The sequence below is a fragment of the Suricata suricatta genome, chromosome 3, assembly GCF_006229205.1.
Source record: "Suricata suricatta isolate VVHF042 chromosome 3, meerkat_22Aug2017_6uvM2_HiC, whole genome shotgun sequence".
In the NCBI taxonomy this organism is placed as follows: Eukaryota; Metazoa; Chordata; class Mammalia; order Carnivora; family Herpestidae; genus Suricata; species Suricata suricatta.
This window is the reverse complement of record NC_043702.1, coordinates 105,141,093-105,153,953: the sequence shown is the minus strand read 5'-3', so window position 1 is coordinate 105,153,953 and position 12,861 is coordinate 105,141,093. Positions and strand designations below refer to the sequence as shown.

Here is a 12,861-nt window from a genome sequence, read left to right as displayed (position 1 = left end):
CCCAGTCCCTGGGGGTGTTGCAGTGAGGAAGAGCCCGGAGGAGACGCAGGATGGACAAGGCCACTGTGGACCTGAGGGTGAGGTCAGGGCTGTGAATCGGCAGGCCCCAGGATGGGGTTTATCATGCCTGCCCGCTGAGATTTAGGCCGGATGGGCTCTCCCCCCTCTCCAGCCCCACCTGGCCTCCCACAGTGGGAGGGAGGAGCGTTCAGAGCCTCTCTTGGTTTGTGCCTGGTACTTTCCAGAATTTCCTCATTTAACTTTCACCCTAACCTAGACATTTCCTCCTTTTACAGATGAGGAAGTGGGGGGCTAGGCAGCTTGAGTGATTGCTCCCAGAGCTCGGAAGTGGCTGAGTGTGAGTGCCCCTTGCTGGGTCAGCCTGACTGAGGTCAGGCAGTGTCCGCTCTGCGGTGGCCAGGCCCCCAGCACAGTGCCCAGCACCGTGCTGCCCCCTTCTTGGGGAGCAGGTGTCCAGGGCTGAGCCAGGCCTGCTGCTGCCCGCCCCAACTTGTTTGGCCATGGACAGGCACTTGTTGCTGTACCCAAGCATGGGGATCTGCTGGCTCAGGCAGCCAGTCAGGCAGATGGGAAGAAGCTGAGGCTTGGCCAGACCCTGGGCTTCGAGGGCAGGGCCTGGGAGAGCAGGTCGGGGCGGCGCCCAGGGGCCTCCTGTGCTGCCAGCAGCTTCCCCAGCAGCGTCCAGTGGCAGGGACCTGCCCCTCCTCCAGGAGCTCCCTGTACTGCTCAGTTCTCCACGGCCCTCTCCTTGCCCTGGTCACAGCGTCCGTCCGTGTGTGACCCCATGCTGACATTTGTGTTGCAGCCAGCAGAGGCCTCCGAGGTGGCGGGTGGGACCCAACCTGCGGCTGGAGCCCAGGAGCCCGGGGAGACAGCAGCCAGTGAAGCAGCCTCCGTAAGACGACAGGGACCAAGACCCTGCCTTTTCTTCCCTGCCGTCCACCCGCCCTCCTGCTCTCAGCTCCCTGGCCCCATGCCTTCCCTGTGCTCCTTGCTCTGTGCTGGTCCAGGTCGCAGTTCCCACCGTGGAACCCGGAGGCAGACCAGTCTGGCATCAGTCACAGAGGCCCTCCCTTCCCTTGGCCTTGTGGCCCCTGCCCTCCAGGGACCCATTCCCTGGCCATGCTGACTGCGCTTCCTCCCCACAGAGCTCTCTCCCTGCCGTGGTGGTAGAGACCTTCTCCGCAACTGTGAATGGCACCGTGGAGGGCAGCAGTGGGGCGGGACGCTTGGATCTGCCCCCGGGGTTCATGTTCAAGGTAAGGCCCAGCCAGCCGACCCCACAGCCTCTGCTGCCATCTGCGCTGACGGTGCCCTTGGCGTTGGGTCACCCCTTTGTACAGATGAGGACATCGAGCTGGGAGGCTATGTGGGTTTGCCCCAAGTTTCTCTGCCCCCACTTCCCCTGCTACTCAGTGGGCGAGGTGGTCCCCTTGCTGCCACAGCACGTGGAAGCCACCACAAGGGCTGGTCACTCTGCAGGGGGGACCAAAGACCTCTGCGGGAAGGGGTGTTGAGCTCTGCCCCAACCTCTGCAGGTACAGGCCCAGCACGACTACGTGGCCACCGACACGGATGAGCTGCAGCTCAAGGCTGGTGACGTGGTCCTGGTGATCCCTTTCCAGAATCCTGAGGAGCAGGTGAGGGCCCTGGCTGGCTGAGGCCGGATGGGGGCAACAGAGACCCGCCGGCCACAGACCCGCAGGCACGGTGCCTGGCTGCTCTCCTCTCTGGCCAGCAGGGGGCAGCAGAGACCTGCAGGCACGTGCCTGGCTCCTCTCCCCTCCTCTTGCTATTTCCTTTTCTCTGTCTCCGTGCCCTTCTCTCGACTCATTTTCTTCTCCCTTTACCTCTCCTCACTCTCTCTCCCTTCCTTTTGGCCCCTATCCTGTGCCATCACATGTCCCCTGGTCTCTCTCCCTGTCTCTGCCTCCTCTCTCTGTTTCCTCAGGCAGTCCCCTTTCCTTTTTCCTGCTTCCTCCTTTCCTTGGCTCTGCCTTTCAGTTTTTTTTTTTTGCCTGTGCCTTTCTTTCTCCCCTTCTCCCTCCCCTGCCCCTGTCCTCCATGGCCTCTTTCCTCCTAGAACAGGACCCCTGGCCACTCCTCTGTGAGCCCTCCTGCCCGGCAGTGAGCTGACAAGGTGTCTGCTCTGCAGCCTCACATTGGGTCACCTCCTCCAGGGTGGCCTTGCCCTCTGCCCACAGGGACAGTGTGCAGGTTCCAGCAGGCCCCCCTGAACACCCTCAGCTGTGTCCTCAGCTCTTCTCCAGGCCAGATACCTCCCAGACCCTTCCCCTACTGTGGCTTCTCCTGGTTGGTTCATCTCCCACGGAGCCTGGAGCTGGAGCAGAGCAGGACTGCTCTCCAGATTTCCCTATTTCCCCCAGGCTGCTTGGTTCCAGCTGGGAGGTGGCCCCATGCTTCCTGGGCCACGTGCTAAATCTGCCAATTCCCCTCAATTCCCCTTGGGTCTCCACTCATGTCCTCTGTGGGCCAGCTCTGGGCTAGGTGGGATTTTAAGAAGCAGAGTCCTGGCCCCTGACCCACAGTGGGGGTCACGTGGGTGGGTGGATGTGGGTCAGAGAGGACATATGGAGGCTTTGTGACAGGCAGGTAATGATGTCATGAAGACCTAGGGAGGTCCCAGGCAGAGCAAGGTCAGTGGCATCTGCCACCACCAGGGGTGTATGGCCCCTTTGGTTCTGGGGACCAGAGTCTGGGGTGAGAGACACTGCCTGAGCTTGGGTAGGTGGTCCCTGTGAGGGGTCAGTATGACAGCAAAAGCCAGTTGTGAGTCTGAGGGCTTGATGAGGTGGCCTTGGGTCACTTGGAGCGTTTAAACTGGTCACTGCTCACCAGAAATTTCTGGTATTGTTTGTCGAAGTCTGGAAGCACAGCTGATGTGCTCTGTGAGCACCAGACTGTGGGAAGCTCCTTTGTGTGGGGTTGAGGGAGTTCAGACACATTCAGACCAGTGCAGAAGTCAGGCTGCCTTTCTAGAGAGAGGAGGACTCACCCAAATGACACTGAAATCCACATGCTGAAGGGCAGATGGCTCCTAGCTTGGGCTGGTTTGGGTCTGGGACAGCAAGGAAGGCTGCCTGGAGGAGGCATTCTTCAGGTGAGTGTGACAGGCTTAAGGAAATGATCAGGCAGAGGAGGGGATATCCTCCTAGCAGATCCTAAGTGAGCCCCATACCCGGTAGGCTTGAGTGCCCTCCGTCCCCACACCTGTGTGACCGGGTGCCCTGCTCCACTCTCAGGATGAAGGCTGGCTCATGGGTGTGAAGGAGAGTGACTGGAACCAGCACAAGGAGCTGGAGAAATGCCGGGGTGTCTTCCCCGAGAACTTCACCGAGCGGGTTCAGTGAGGCCAGCAGCTGGTGCAGCTCTCTGGGCGTGTGAAGGACACCTTTTCCCAAAAAATGTGTGTTTCTTTCTTTTCTTTTTCTTTCTTTTTTTTCCTTCCTCTGGTTTTGTTTTTAAACCTTTGAAAAGCAAAGGGAAATTGAGAGGAGAGACCTAAGCCAAGAGGTGTTCTCCCAAAGATTAGGTGGTTTTCCAAAGAGCCTGGTTTTGGCAAGTCCAGCGGAATCACCAGTGTTCCCGAAGCTGCTGTGTCCCCTAGTTGAGTTCCTGGCCCCTCGCTGCGCCCGCATGTGTGCCTGGCCGCGGGGCGGGGCCTTGGGGGCCTCCGGCCACCATGCCTGCCGCTTCGTTCAGTGTTCAGCGGTCCGGGCAAGGGTCCTTTTTCTCCTGGCAGCTGCTGTGGGTGGGGTCGGGTCTCTGCAGAGACCTGGGGGCCCAGACACCAGCCTGGCCTGGCCCCGCCCCGCAGACCGTCTGTGTGCTGTTTGAAAATAAATCTTAGTGTTCCAAACAAAATGAAACAAACTGAACAAAAAACACTCAGAGAATGTGTGTTCGTTTATTTGTTCTCCCTCCATTTCTATCTGCAGGGCAATGGAGCTGTGATTATCTGTGGCTTTTCTACTGGGACAGTACCACCTCCCCCTCCAGCCAGGGCAGGTGGTGCTGGCCCAGAGGCTCTATTTTTGCTGTGGCCCCACCAGCTATGGCTTGCCCCACACTTCGAGCTCCTCTGGGTCAGGACCTACTTACTGCAGTGCCTGACCCCTGGTGTTTTTTTCTGGTGGTCGGTTGGGATGCAAGTGACCGGGGCTGAGAGAGAGGAGGGGAAGGGGCTTGTAGAGCCAGCTGCTGGCCACTCTATTTATTAATTTAATACATGGGAGAACTTGGAGGTCAGGTGCCAGCGACTCCATTTCCCAGATGAGGAAACTGAGGCCCAGGGAGGTTCGGTTGCTTGCTGATGAGCAGTGGGACTGGGTTCTGAACCTGAATAGTCAGTCGACCCCAGGTGCACGAGAAGGACTGAGCCTGGTGGCAGGAAGGACAAGCTCAGCCGCACAGCTGCTCCCTCTTCCAGCCGCCTGCCTCCCTCTCCAATAGGGAGGTCCCGTTGCATGCAGCCCCATTCTTCAGCCCCTCCATAGACTTGGGCTGTCCTGAGAAGCCTGTGGCATGTGCCTGTGGTGGCCTAGGTCCCTTCCAGAAGCCACGGGAGCTATGCTCATGGGCCCAGGGACCAGCTAGACTTCCAGGTGGAAGGGACTTAGCTCTACAGAGATCTGTACAGTGGCAAAAAGCCAGTGAAGGGGCTGAACATCAGAATCTTAGCTTTATTTTTCTTAACCTGAGGTTTTCTTAACCTTAGCTTCAGGTGGCAGCATCATCACTGCTGGGGGCCTGCCCTGTCTGTGGCTGGCAGTGTCTGTTCTGCCACCCATAGTTTCCCTGAGCACAGGGAGGCACAGGGCTCATTTCTAGTCACCCCTGCTTTGCAAGCTTTAGCTTTTCATTTGTTCCTCTATTTCTTCCATGTTGACAGTAATTGCGGGTGGAGTCAGGTTTGAAGCCCAGACTTGGTCAGCTCCACTGTGCCTCAGAGCCTGGGGTGTGCACCCTGGGGTATGGGGGTGTGCGCCCTGGAGGTGTGGGAGTGTGCATGCTGGAGTATGGGGTGTGCGCCTGGGAGCTTGGGGATATGGGGGTTTGAGCCCTGGGATATGGGGGTGTGCACCCTGGAGGTGTGGGCGTGTTCACCCTGGGGGTGTGGGAGTGTGTGCCCTGGGGTATGGGGGTGTGCACTCTGGAGGTGTGAGGGTGTTCACCCTGGGGGTGTGGGAGTGTGTGCCCTGGGGTATGGGGTGTGCGATGAGAGTGTTCATTTTTATTTCATGATGAAACATTTAAGCACAGTACTCAGGAGAAAGCATTTGCCTTAGGTTTATCACAACATGAAATTAAGGATGGGTCAAATGGTAGCTTGGAGCGACACCCCCTGAGACTCTCAAGGAGGTCCTGCCCCTTGCATCTGGGATAAATTTTTCAGGAAAAGCCCTCCTCTGTATCACAGGGGTGGGGCCTGCAAGGAACTCCATTTGGCAGAGAGAGGAAGCTGACCCTGCAGAGAGAGAGCTCCTAGAGGGAGGGAGCTGGGTGCAGTGCCCTATCCAAGTGGGTAGGCAGCTGGCCTGAAGCCTGAGAGGGGCTAAGTGGGAGCTGGGACACTGCCAGGTTTATGTCCCCCTGAGAGAGATTATAAATTCAGAGCTGAGCAGCTCGCACCTTTTCGGTGCTAATGGTCCCTCCCTCTCCATGCCCAAGGCTACATACTGTGCACACAGTGTCACCAGGCTGTCTCAGAAGGCCCTGTCCCATCTCAGGGTATTCCTCCCGGATTCCTCTCCTTCTGCCAGCTCCCAAGCCCTTCCCAGTGACCCTGACACTGGCCAGCTCTGGCTGGTCTCTTGCTTCTCATCCTTGGCTGGATTTAGTAACCACACTGGCATTGCTTTCCTTGGTCCCACTTGCCTCTGGGAATTTAAGTATTCATGCCCCTAATGTCACCCACTCCCACACACCAGGTCTGAACTGGGACACTGTGACCAAACATGGGTTCATTTGCTCAGCAAGCCTTAGCTGGGCGTTCTTAGCATCCGAAGTAGGTGGGTGCCCAGGCTGCAGCTCAGGCCCTCCATGATCCTCTTGGGTCCCCTGTTCCCTGGGCATTGGCTTCATCTTTGGACAGGGTCCCCAACAGTTCCCAGTTTGATGTCTGTGCACTGCAGTGTGCAGAAGAGACTTCCATGGAAAGGCACGAGTCTTCCTTCTCAGAAGCCCCTCAGCAAATCTCCTTAGTCTCATTGGCCTGGGTCCCCAGTGCTGAGCCAGTTTCTGTGACTGGGGGGTGGACCTCTGATTGGCCCCCAAATTACAAGACCTTGAGCTGGAGGGTGGGCCTGGGCTGAGTGGAGGAGGATGGACACCTGAACACAAATTTGGGCATGGTTTCCAAGGAGAAGGGGATTGGGTTGTACAAGCCCAAACCAGTGAATGTGCACTGCATGGTGTCTTCTCGAAAAGGCCCTGAGAGCAGGGAACGTGACTGGAGGCTGCCTGTGTGTAAGTGTGAATGTGCGTGTGAGACTTGGGAGACCCTTACTTTTCTCACTCCATGCAGCCTCACTAGGACTGACCTCAAAAGGGTGTGTGTGGTCACACTGGGATGATGACCCATGTGGGAATGTTCTTCCATGTTCCAGGAGGAAGTCATGTCACCCCCCCCCCCCCCCACCCAGAGCTTGTCCCACCATGGGAGATGGTGTAGACGGTGTGCAACATTCCTCAGCATATGTGGTTTTATCCATATAGGAGGCAGGCGTATAGATCCAATCTGTATAGATCCGGTCTCCTGAACATTCATTCACTGCCTCATTCATTCATTCATTCATTCATTAGCCATTCCCCACACAGTCACTGAGATTACAAGAAGATTCAGCTGTGTTCCTACCCCTGATGCCCTCACATTTCAGGGAAAGCAGGCAAGAACAGTTAGGACCACAGCAGGACTATCATGGTTGTGAGTTCAGGGCCCTGGAGACAAAAAGGAGCTAGCCCCCTGGCATCACGTGTGGGAGGGATGAACCTCTCAAGGTGATGTGTGTCTCCAGGAGTTGATGCATGGGTGGTGCATCTCAGGCGGGAGAAGCTGGTCGAAGAAGAGGCAAGTCTGGGCAAGAGGAGGGGGTGGCTGGAGAGGCCTGTGGGTGCTCAGGCTCTCACTGTGGGGCCTGGCACTCTGGAGAGAGGTGGAGACTGGGGCCAGGGAAGAGATGTGGGCACTTGGGGGGTTTGTGGAGGAGGCAGGAGGAGGGCCCCGGGGTGGCCTGCTCACCAGTGTCAGGGAGAAGGAAGAGGTCTCCAGGTGGGACTGCTGGGGAGCTGAGAGATGCTTCTTTTAAGAAGAGCTCCTTCTTTAGAAGCCATTTTCAGTCCATGAGGTCAGAGAAGGCGAAGGCAGTCAAGACAGCCTGCCTGGCCGGGTCTCCCGGGAGGGACGGCTGTGGGCCTGGTGGACAGGTGACATCTCAGGCCCCGCTCTGGCTGCGGAAGAGCAAATCCCTGAGGAAAGGCCCTTCTAAGCATAATTAAAGAGGATAATTAATGAACAAGGAAGCAGCTTCCTGTAAGCCCCTGATTACAGATGTGGACCCCTGCTGAGGCGGGGGAGGGGGAGATAATCCCCACTCCCAGTCAGGCAAGGTCAACACAGAGTAGCAAAGAGAGACATTGAGTTTTGCTAAAGGAAAGGCCTTATTTGAGTCCCAGGGTGGCCAGTCCCTGGCCCCCCAGCCTGTCAACCCCCAGTGTTTATCTCACGCCCCCTACTTACCCCGTTCCATATGAACTGCAGGCAGTGACCAGGAAAGAGGCACAGCTCCTTCCCAAGGAGATGAGAAGCTGAGGGTGAACCAGGTCTCACACACAGAACCACCCCAGAGCTAAGGCCACAGGGTTCTTTCCTCTGGAAGCCTGACACGACACTGCCACTCTTACTTTGGTAGCTCTGGAGGATGGGTAGTTGCACAGGGTGGAATTCTGTGGAATGGCCTGGCAACCACTGTAAGGTCATCCTTCAGAGCAGGTGACTCCACATCTGTGGCTTCAGGTGCAGCTCACTCAGGCTTCGGGTGTATCTAATTGCTCATCTTCTCTGGATGCACATGGGAACCTCAAGCTGTGTGTGCCTCTAAGTGGGGCTTATCAAACCTGGGGTATCCCTTAGACAGCCCCCACACTGCACCTCTCCCCTGGGGCAGACACTGCTGGGTGCCCAGCCAATACTCAATGGTTTCTCTTCTCTAGCCAAACTGATTTTTTTTCCAGGCTACCAATGAACTCCATGAAAGTCACTCAGCCTTCCTTGCAGCTATGGGTGGGGGCCTTATTGACACAGTCCTGGCCAATGAGATAAAGGAGGACATCCCTTCCCAAATAACAAGTCAAAGCTTCCTCAAGACAAAGGTCCTTGCCTCCTTCCCAGCCTAGAATGAAGGCTGTAGGTACAGCACCATCTTGTGACCTGGAGGCCACACACATGAGGACAAAGAACCACTCAGGATTTCCAGGCGGAAGGATGGCATCCCAGGGCCGTGCTCATTCCAACCTGCCTGCCATCTCCTGACTTTGAGTGTGACACAAACAAGCCTGTTCCATTTGTGGGGTATTCCTGATGGCACCATGCTCCTGTGTCTGTCACCAAGCCCTCTGACTGGTCTCCTAAAAAGTTCCAAATCAGTCCATCTGCCTTTTCTCCACATCTGCCCTTGTCACCTCCTGCACTAATGTGACAGTGCTCTGGTGGTCTCATTGCCACTCCGGCATCTCCCGCTGGTCCATCCTTGGAGTGTACCATGGCTGCCTGGACAACCTTTCAGAGACTCATTCCTTACCACATGGCTCCTGTGTTTTTACATCCAAGCCCAAATCCCTCACTCAGACCCTTCAGGATCTGGCCCCTGACCTCTCTACTCTGTCTTCCTCCATTACCTGCCTTGAATCTGCTGACCCAGGAACAGGGCTGAGCTGCATGGCCTCTTCCCACTGTCCCACCTTTGTCTGCCATGGTGTGGCCCAGTCCTCTCCTCCCCTACTGACACCCACTCCCCTTTAGACCTGGGTACCGAGCCCCAGCAATCAGCCTCCTCCTCCAGGCTCAGCCCCATCAGTCTATCTGTCTGTCCTGGCACTTTCCAGGCTGCATGTAGTAGGCTGAGCTCAGCTGCTCCCTCCCTCCACCGCCCGAGCCCTGCAGCAGGAGTCCTCTGTGGCCCCTGGCTCCAGGTCAGGGTCCTGTCTTGGGGTGCTCAGAGTGTGGTATTCCACCACGCTCTGCTCGGACTCTGCCCCATGGCCACCACAGAGTATTGCAGAAGCCACAGGGCATTGCTTACTAAGAACTAGAACAAATGAGTGCCAATCCCATCATCCCAACCCTGTTTCATTTTTTCCTGCTTTAGAGTGTAGTTTTTATTAAAAATTTTTTTAATCATTATTTCTTTAAGTTTATTTATTTATTTAGAACAAGAAGGGAAGGGGCAGAGAGATGGGGAGGATCTGAAGTGGGCTCTGAGCTGAGAACCTGATGTGGGGCTTGAACTCACGAATCACAGATCCATGAGATGATGACTTGAGCTGAAGTCTGAGGCTTAACTGACTGAGCCACCTGGGCATCCGGGAGTGGGGCTTTTAAATACTCAAGGGCAGACTGGTGCTTCTGGCTGCCTTTCACCTGGTTCATCTGACCCAGTGCTGGAGCCTTGCCAGCCCTTTGTAGGCTCTCAGTCTGCCACAGCCAACTCCTGGCTCAGCCTGTGTCCTAATGGGGGTGAATCCCGGCACCCAGTGTCATGGGCTGATGGGCAGGAGAACCAATGCTGACTCTGCTCAGAGCCCTCTGTGGGAAGTGCTGTGCTTTGAGGCCTTAACCTAGCTTCTCCGTGTTTAAGTAAGGAGGTAGATGGCAAGATCAGGTGTAACAAAATCTCTGAACGCCACAGAGCTACCCCCTGTAGAGCCCGGAGTCACATCACCGCAGACTCACGCTAGCTCAAATTCTCGCTTCTGAAATGTTGTTTCCCCAGTTTGACACCTGCCCCCCGCCACCCTGTCCTGTGAGCTGTGGATCTGTCTGTTTTGTTCACAAGAAGTCTCTGAGAGACCATAAGCAAGATGAGTGTCCATAATTTCTTGAGCCATTAATTCATGCAAATGAAGATTATCTTCCAAAGTAGTATGCTGTGTGAATGTGTCTTTTTTTGAACAAAAGACTGCAGTTGCTCAGCACATTCTAGAATTTCCTCTCTGGGAAGCATCTTCAGGCCAGCGGCAACACTGGATGTATTCCATGCTGACAGATTATCACCTTCTGTTGGGGAATTCAGTTTTTGTGTAATAGGAAGAAAACAATTTCTATTAGAAAAGTTGCCTATAGTTTGAAGTTGAAATGGATCCAGCTAGCAAGAAACAAAATATTCCTCTAATAGTCAAAAGGTCATTTGTTGAGGGGGGAAAAACCCTTCAGATCATTTTTAGTTCTGAAACATGATTCTCCCACTCTTTTTCCCACATGGCCTGGATAGCAGAAGCCGAAGAGGTGAGTTGTTCTTCATGGTAATTATGCCTATGCCCATGGGACGTGAGGGAGGTGGGTGTGAAAACCCCACAAGGGGAAGGGTGGAGAGAATGGAAGAGTCTGGAAGAAGTCAGGGGCCTGAGGAAGTAGCAATGAGCCAGGCCTGAGGAAAGACCAAGGGCAAGAAATATCTTCCGTGACAAACACTTGGTGTTTGTGAGACACTGAAGACTACTACTCAATTTAACTTGTTTCTAATTCTGTGCTGCGCTGAAAATCCCACCTTTTGATCCTACACCTTTAGTATGTCAATGTTGCTTTGAGGAAACCAAGGAGGAGGACCTGGTTGTGTACAAGAGCTGACCCAGGGCAGAGAGGGGAGCCACCAGGGACACAGGTGGCGCTGGGAGCAGAGGAGGGACCGTGTAGTGCTCGGGACAAAAGCCAGCCCTCTGCCTTGAGGAGGAAGCTCTAGGAGATAGTGGGGCAGGAACTGAAAGTCCCAAAATACAAGGGGAAGGGACAGTGAGCCATTCGACTCAGCAACACAGGAAAGGGTAATTAGGCACTAAGGAGGCTGATGTCTGGGTTGTAGCCAGGCCCCTGCCAGCTGGGGTGAGGGTGCTTGAGAACTGGGTTCTGGCACTGGAGGCATGCGGTCCTGATGGTGCATGTGTCCTATCAAATAGTGGTGACAACACTATATTCACAGAGTGGTAGTGGCAACTAAGGAGCATTGCAGGGGTGCCTGGGTGGCTCAGTCTATTGAACGTCTGACTCTTGATTTTGGCTCAGGTCACGATCTTGCAGTTCATGAGTTCTAGTCCTGCATCAGGCTCTGGGCTGGTGGCACAGAGTCTGCTTGGAATTCTCTCTCTCTCTCTTTCTGCCCCTCCCCTGCTGATGTTTTCTCTTTCCCTCTCTCTCAAAATAAATAAATACACTTAAAATAAAGAAGCATTACAGGATAGTTTTAAAAAGTAAAACCATGGATTTATATACACATATGTCTTATGCAAATAGAAATGCAATATATTTTATTTAACTAATTAATGAGGAGGCAGTGAGCTGCTCCAGGGAGTTTACATGAGAACTGGATTTATGGAGATGTATAGCTTCTCCTGGACAGCCTGTATTAACTAACTTCATCTCTGCAGAGCTGCAAAACAGCCCAGCCCCAGAAACTCACTGCTGTGTGCGCCATAGAATCAGACAACGCCAAGGCCCACTAGGTCATGCCTGGGTTTTCAATGAAGAGACATACAATTATTCTTTTGCCTATTTAAAGTTTAACATTTTTTAAAAAACAGTCTTTCGTATCTCTCCCAGGATCATAATAATCTCAGAAAATTATTCTTGATCCCAAAACAGTGGGTCCCATCAGGCTTGGCCTGATTATTTACACTGGTGCAGAAAGAAAGTTCATTAAGTTACAGACCTCCCTGACTGGGCTTTCAAATCCAGGGAGCTGTGCAGCATTGAGCGACTGCAAAGGCCCTGGAATTCGTGTCTGTCTGGAAGTTTTCATGAGGATTTTCAGCATCGATTTTTAAAAGCTTCTATTATTTCCCAGGAAATAGAGCCTAAGTAACGAACTGTCGACCTCAGGTAACTGGATGATTTCCTCTCTTTTCAAAGTTCCCGAGACTGGGGACTGTTTCTGGCCCACAGGAAGCCACCGTATCCCCCACCCGTGAGGCTGGCCCTGGCACGCTCTCCAGGGAGGGCCTTGGAGCATTGATTCTGTACGTAAAGGGGCTCATCTTACCTGGTTAAATGAGACTTGTCCCCGGGCATCGCATCCCAAATGCACAATCCAATTATACTTCAGTAAAAAGGAGGACAGTTTCTCATTGAGGGTATGACAATAACTACATTTCCATGAAAAGTTGAAAGAATAAAGTAAGAGTTTCCAAATTCTGAGGGATCACGGGGAATCAGATGAAAATGTTTCTTTTCATGCTCAGCTGTCAGCTGTTTTAATAGCGAGTCACGGTGCCCATTTCCCGTGGGAGGTTCTTCTTGGTAAGCAGGTCATGAGACCCGTACGTGTTGAGTGTGCAGCGCTTGCACTGCCTAAATGTCCACCGACAGGAAATGGATATAGTCACAGGATGGGGAAATGAATGGGCAAGAACTGTATATACATGGACACATCTCAAAATCAGTGTTCACCACCTTCTCCCCAAAAGAGAAAGCTGCAGATTAAGACGTACAACCTGCTTCCAATTTTATGAAGATTAAAAGCTTGGAAAATCTGCCATGTATCACTAATGGATATCTACACATAACAAAGTGTTTAAAAATGCATGAGGATAATATATATTAAATTCAGATGA

At 53.9% G+C, this 12,861-nt stretch overlaps 1 protein-coding gene across 16 annotated transcripts in view; it reads left to right on the top strand.

Annotated features, from left to right (window-relative positions):
• The window catches only part of BIN1 (bridging integrator 1), a 53,542-nt gene extending 49,627 nt beyond the window's left edge, over window positions 1–3,915 (top strand). For 13 of the 16 annotated variants that reach the window (XM_029934747.1, XM_029934756.1, XM_029934752.1 and 10 more), the window contains 4 exons: window positions 827–916; window positions 1,170–1,280; window positions 1,560–1,661; window positions 3,285–3,915. In XM_029934747.1, the coding sequence (XP_029790607.1) occupies window positions 827–916; window positions 1,170–1,280; window positions 1,560–1,661; window positions 3,285–3,392 (411 nt within the window). In that variant the 3' untranslated portion in view covers window positions 3,393–3,915. The remainder of the gene's footprint in view (window positions 1–826; window positions 917–1,169; window positions 1,281–1,559; window positions 1,662–3,284) is intronic. The other 3 variants (XM_029934757.1, XM_029934755.1, XM_029934758.1) reach the window with 1 other exon arrangement.
• The last annotated feature ends 8,946 nt before the right edge of the window (window positions 3,916–12,861 follow it).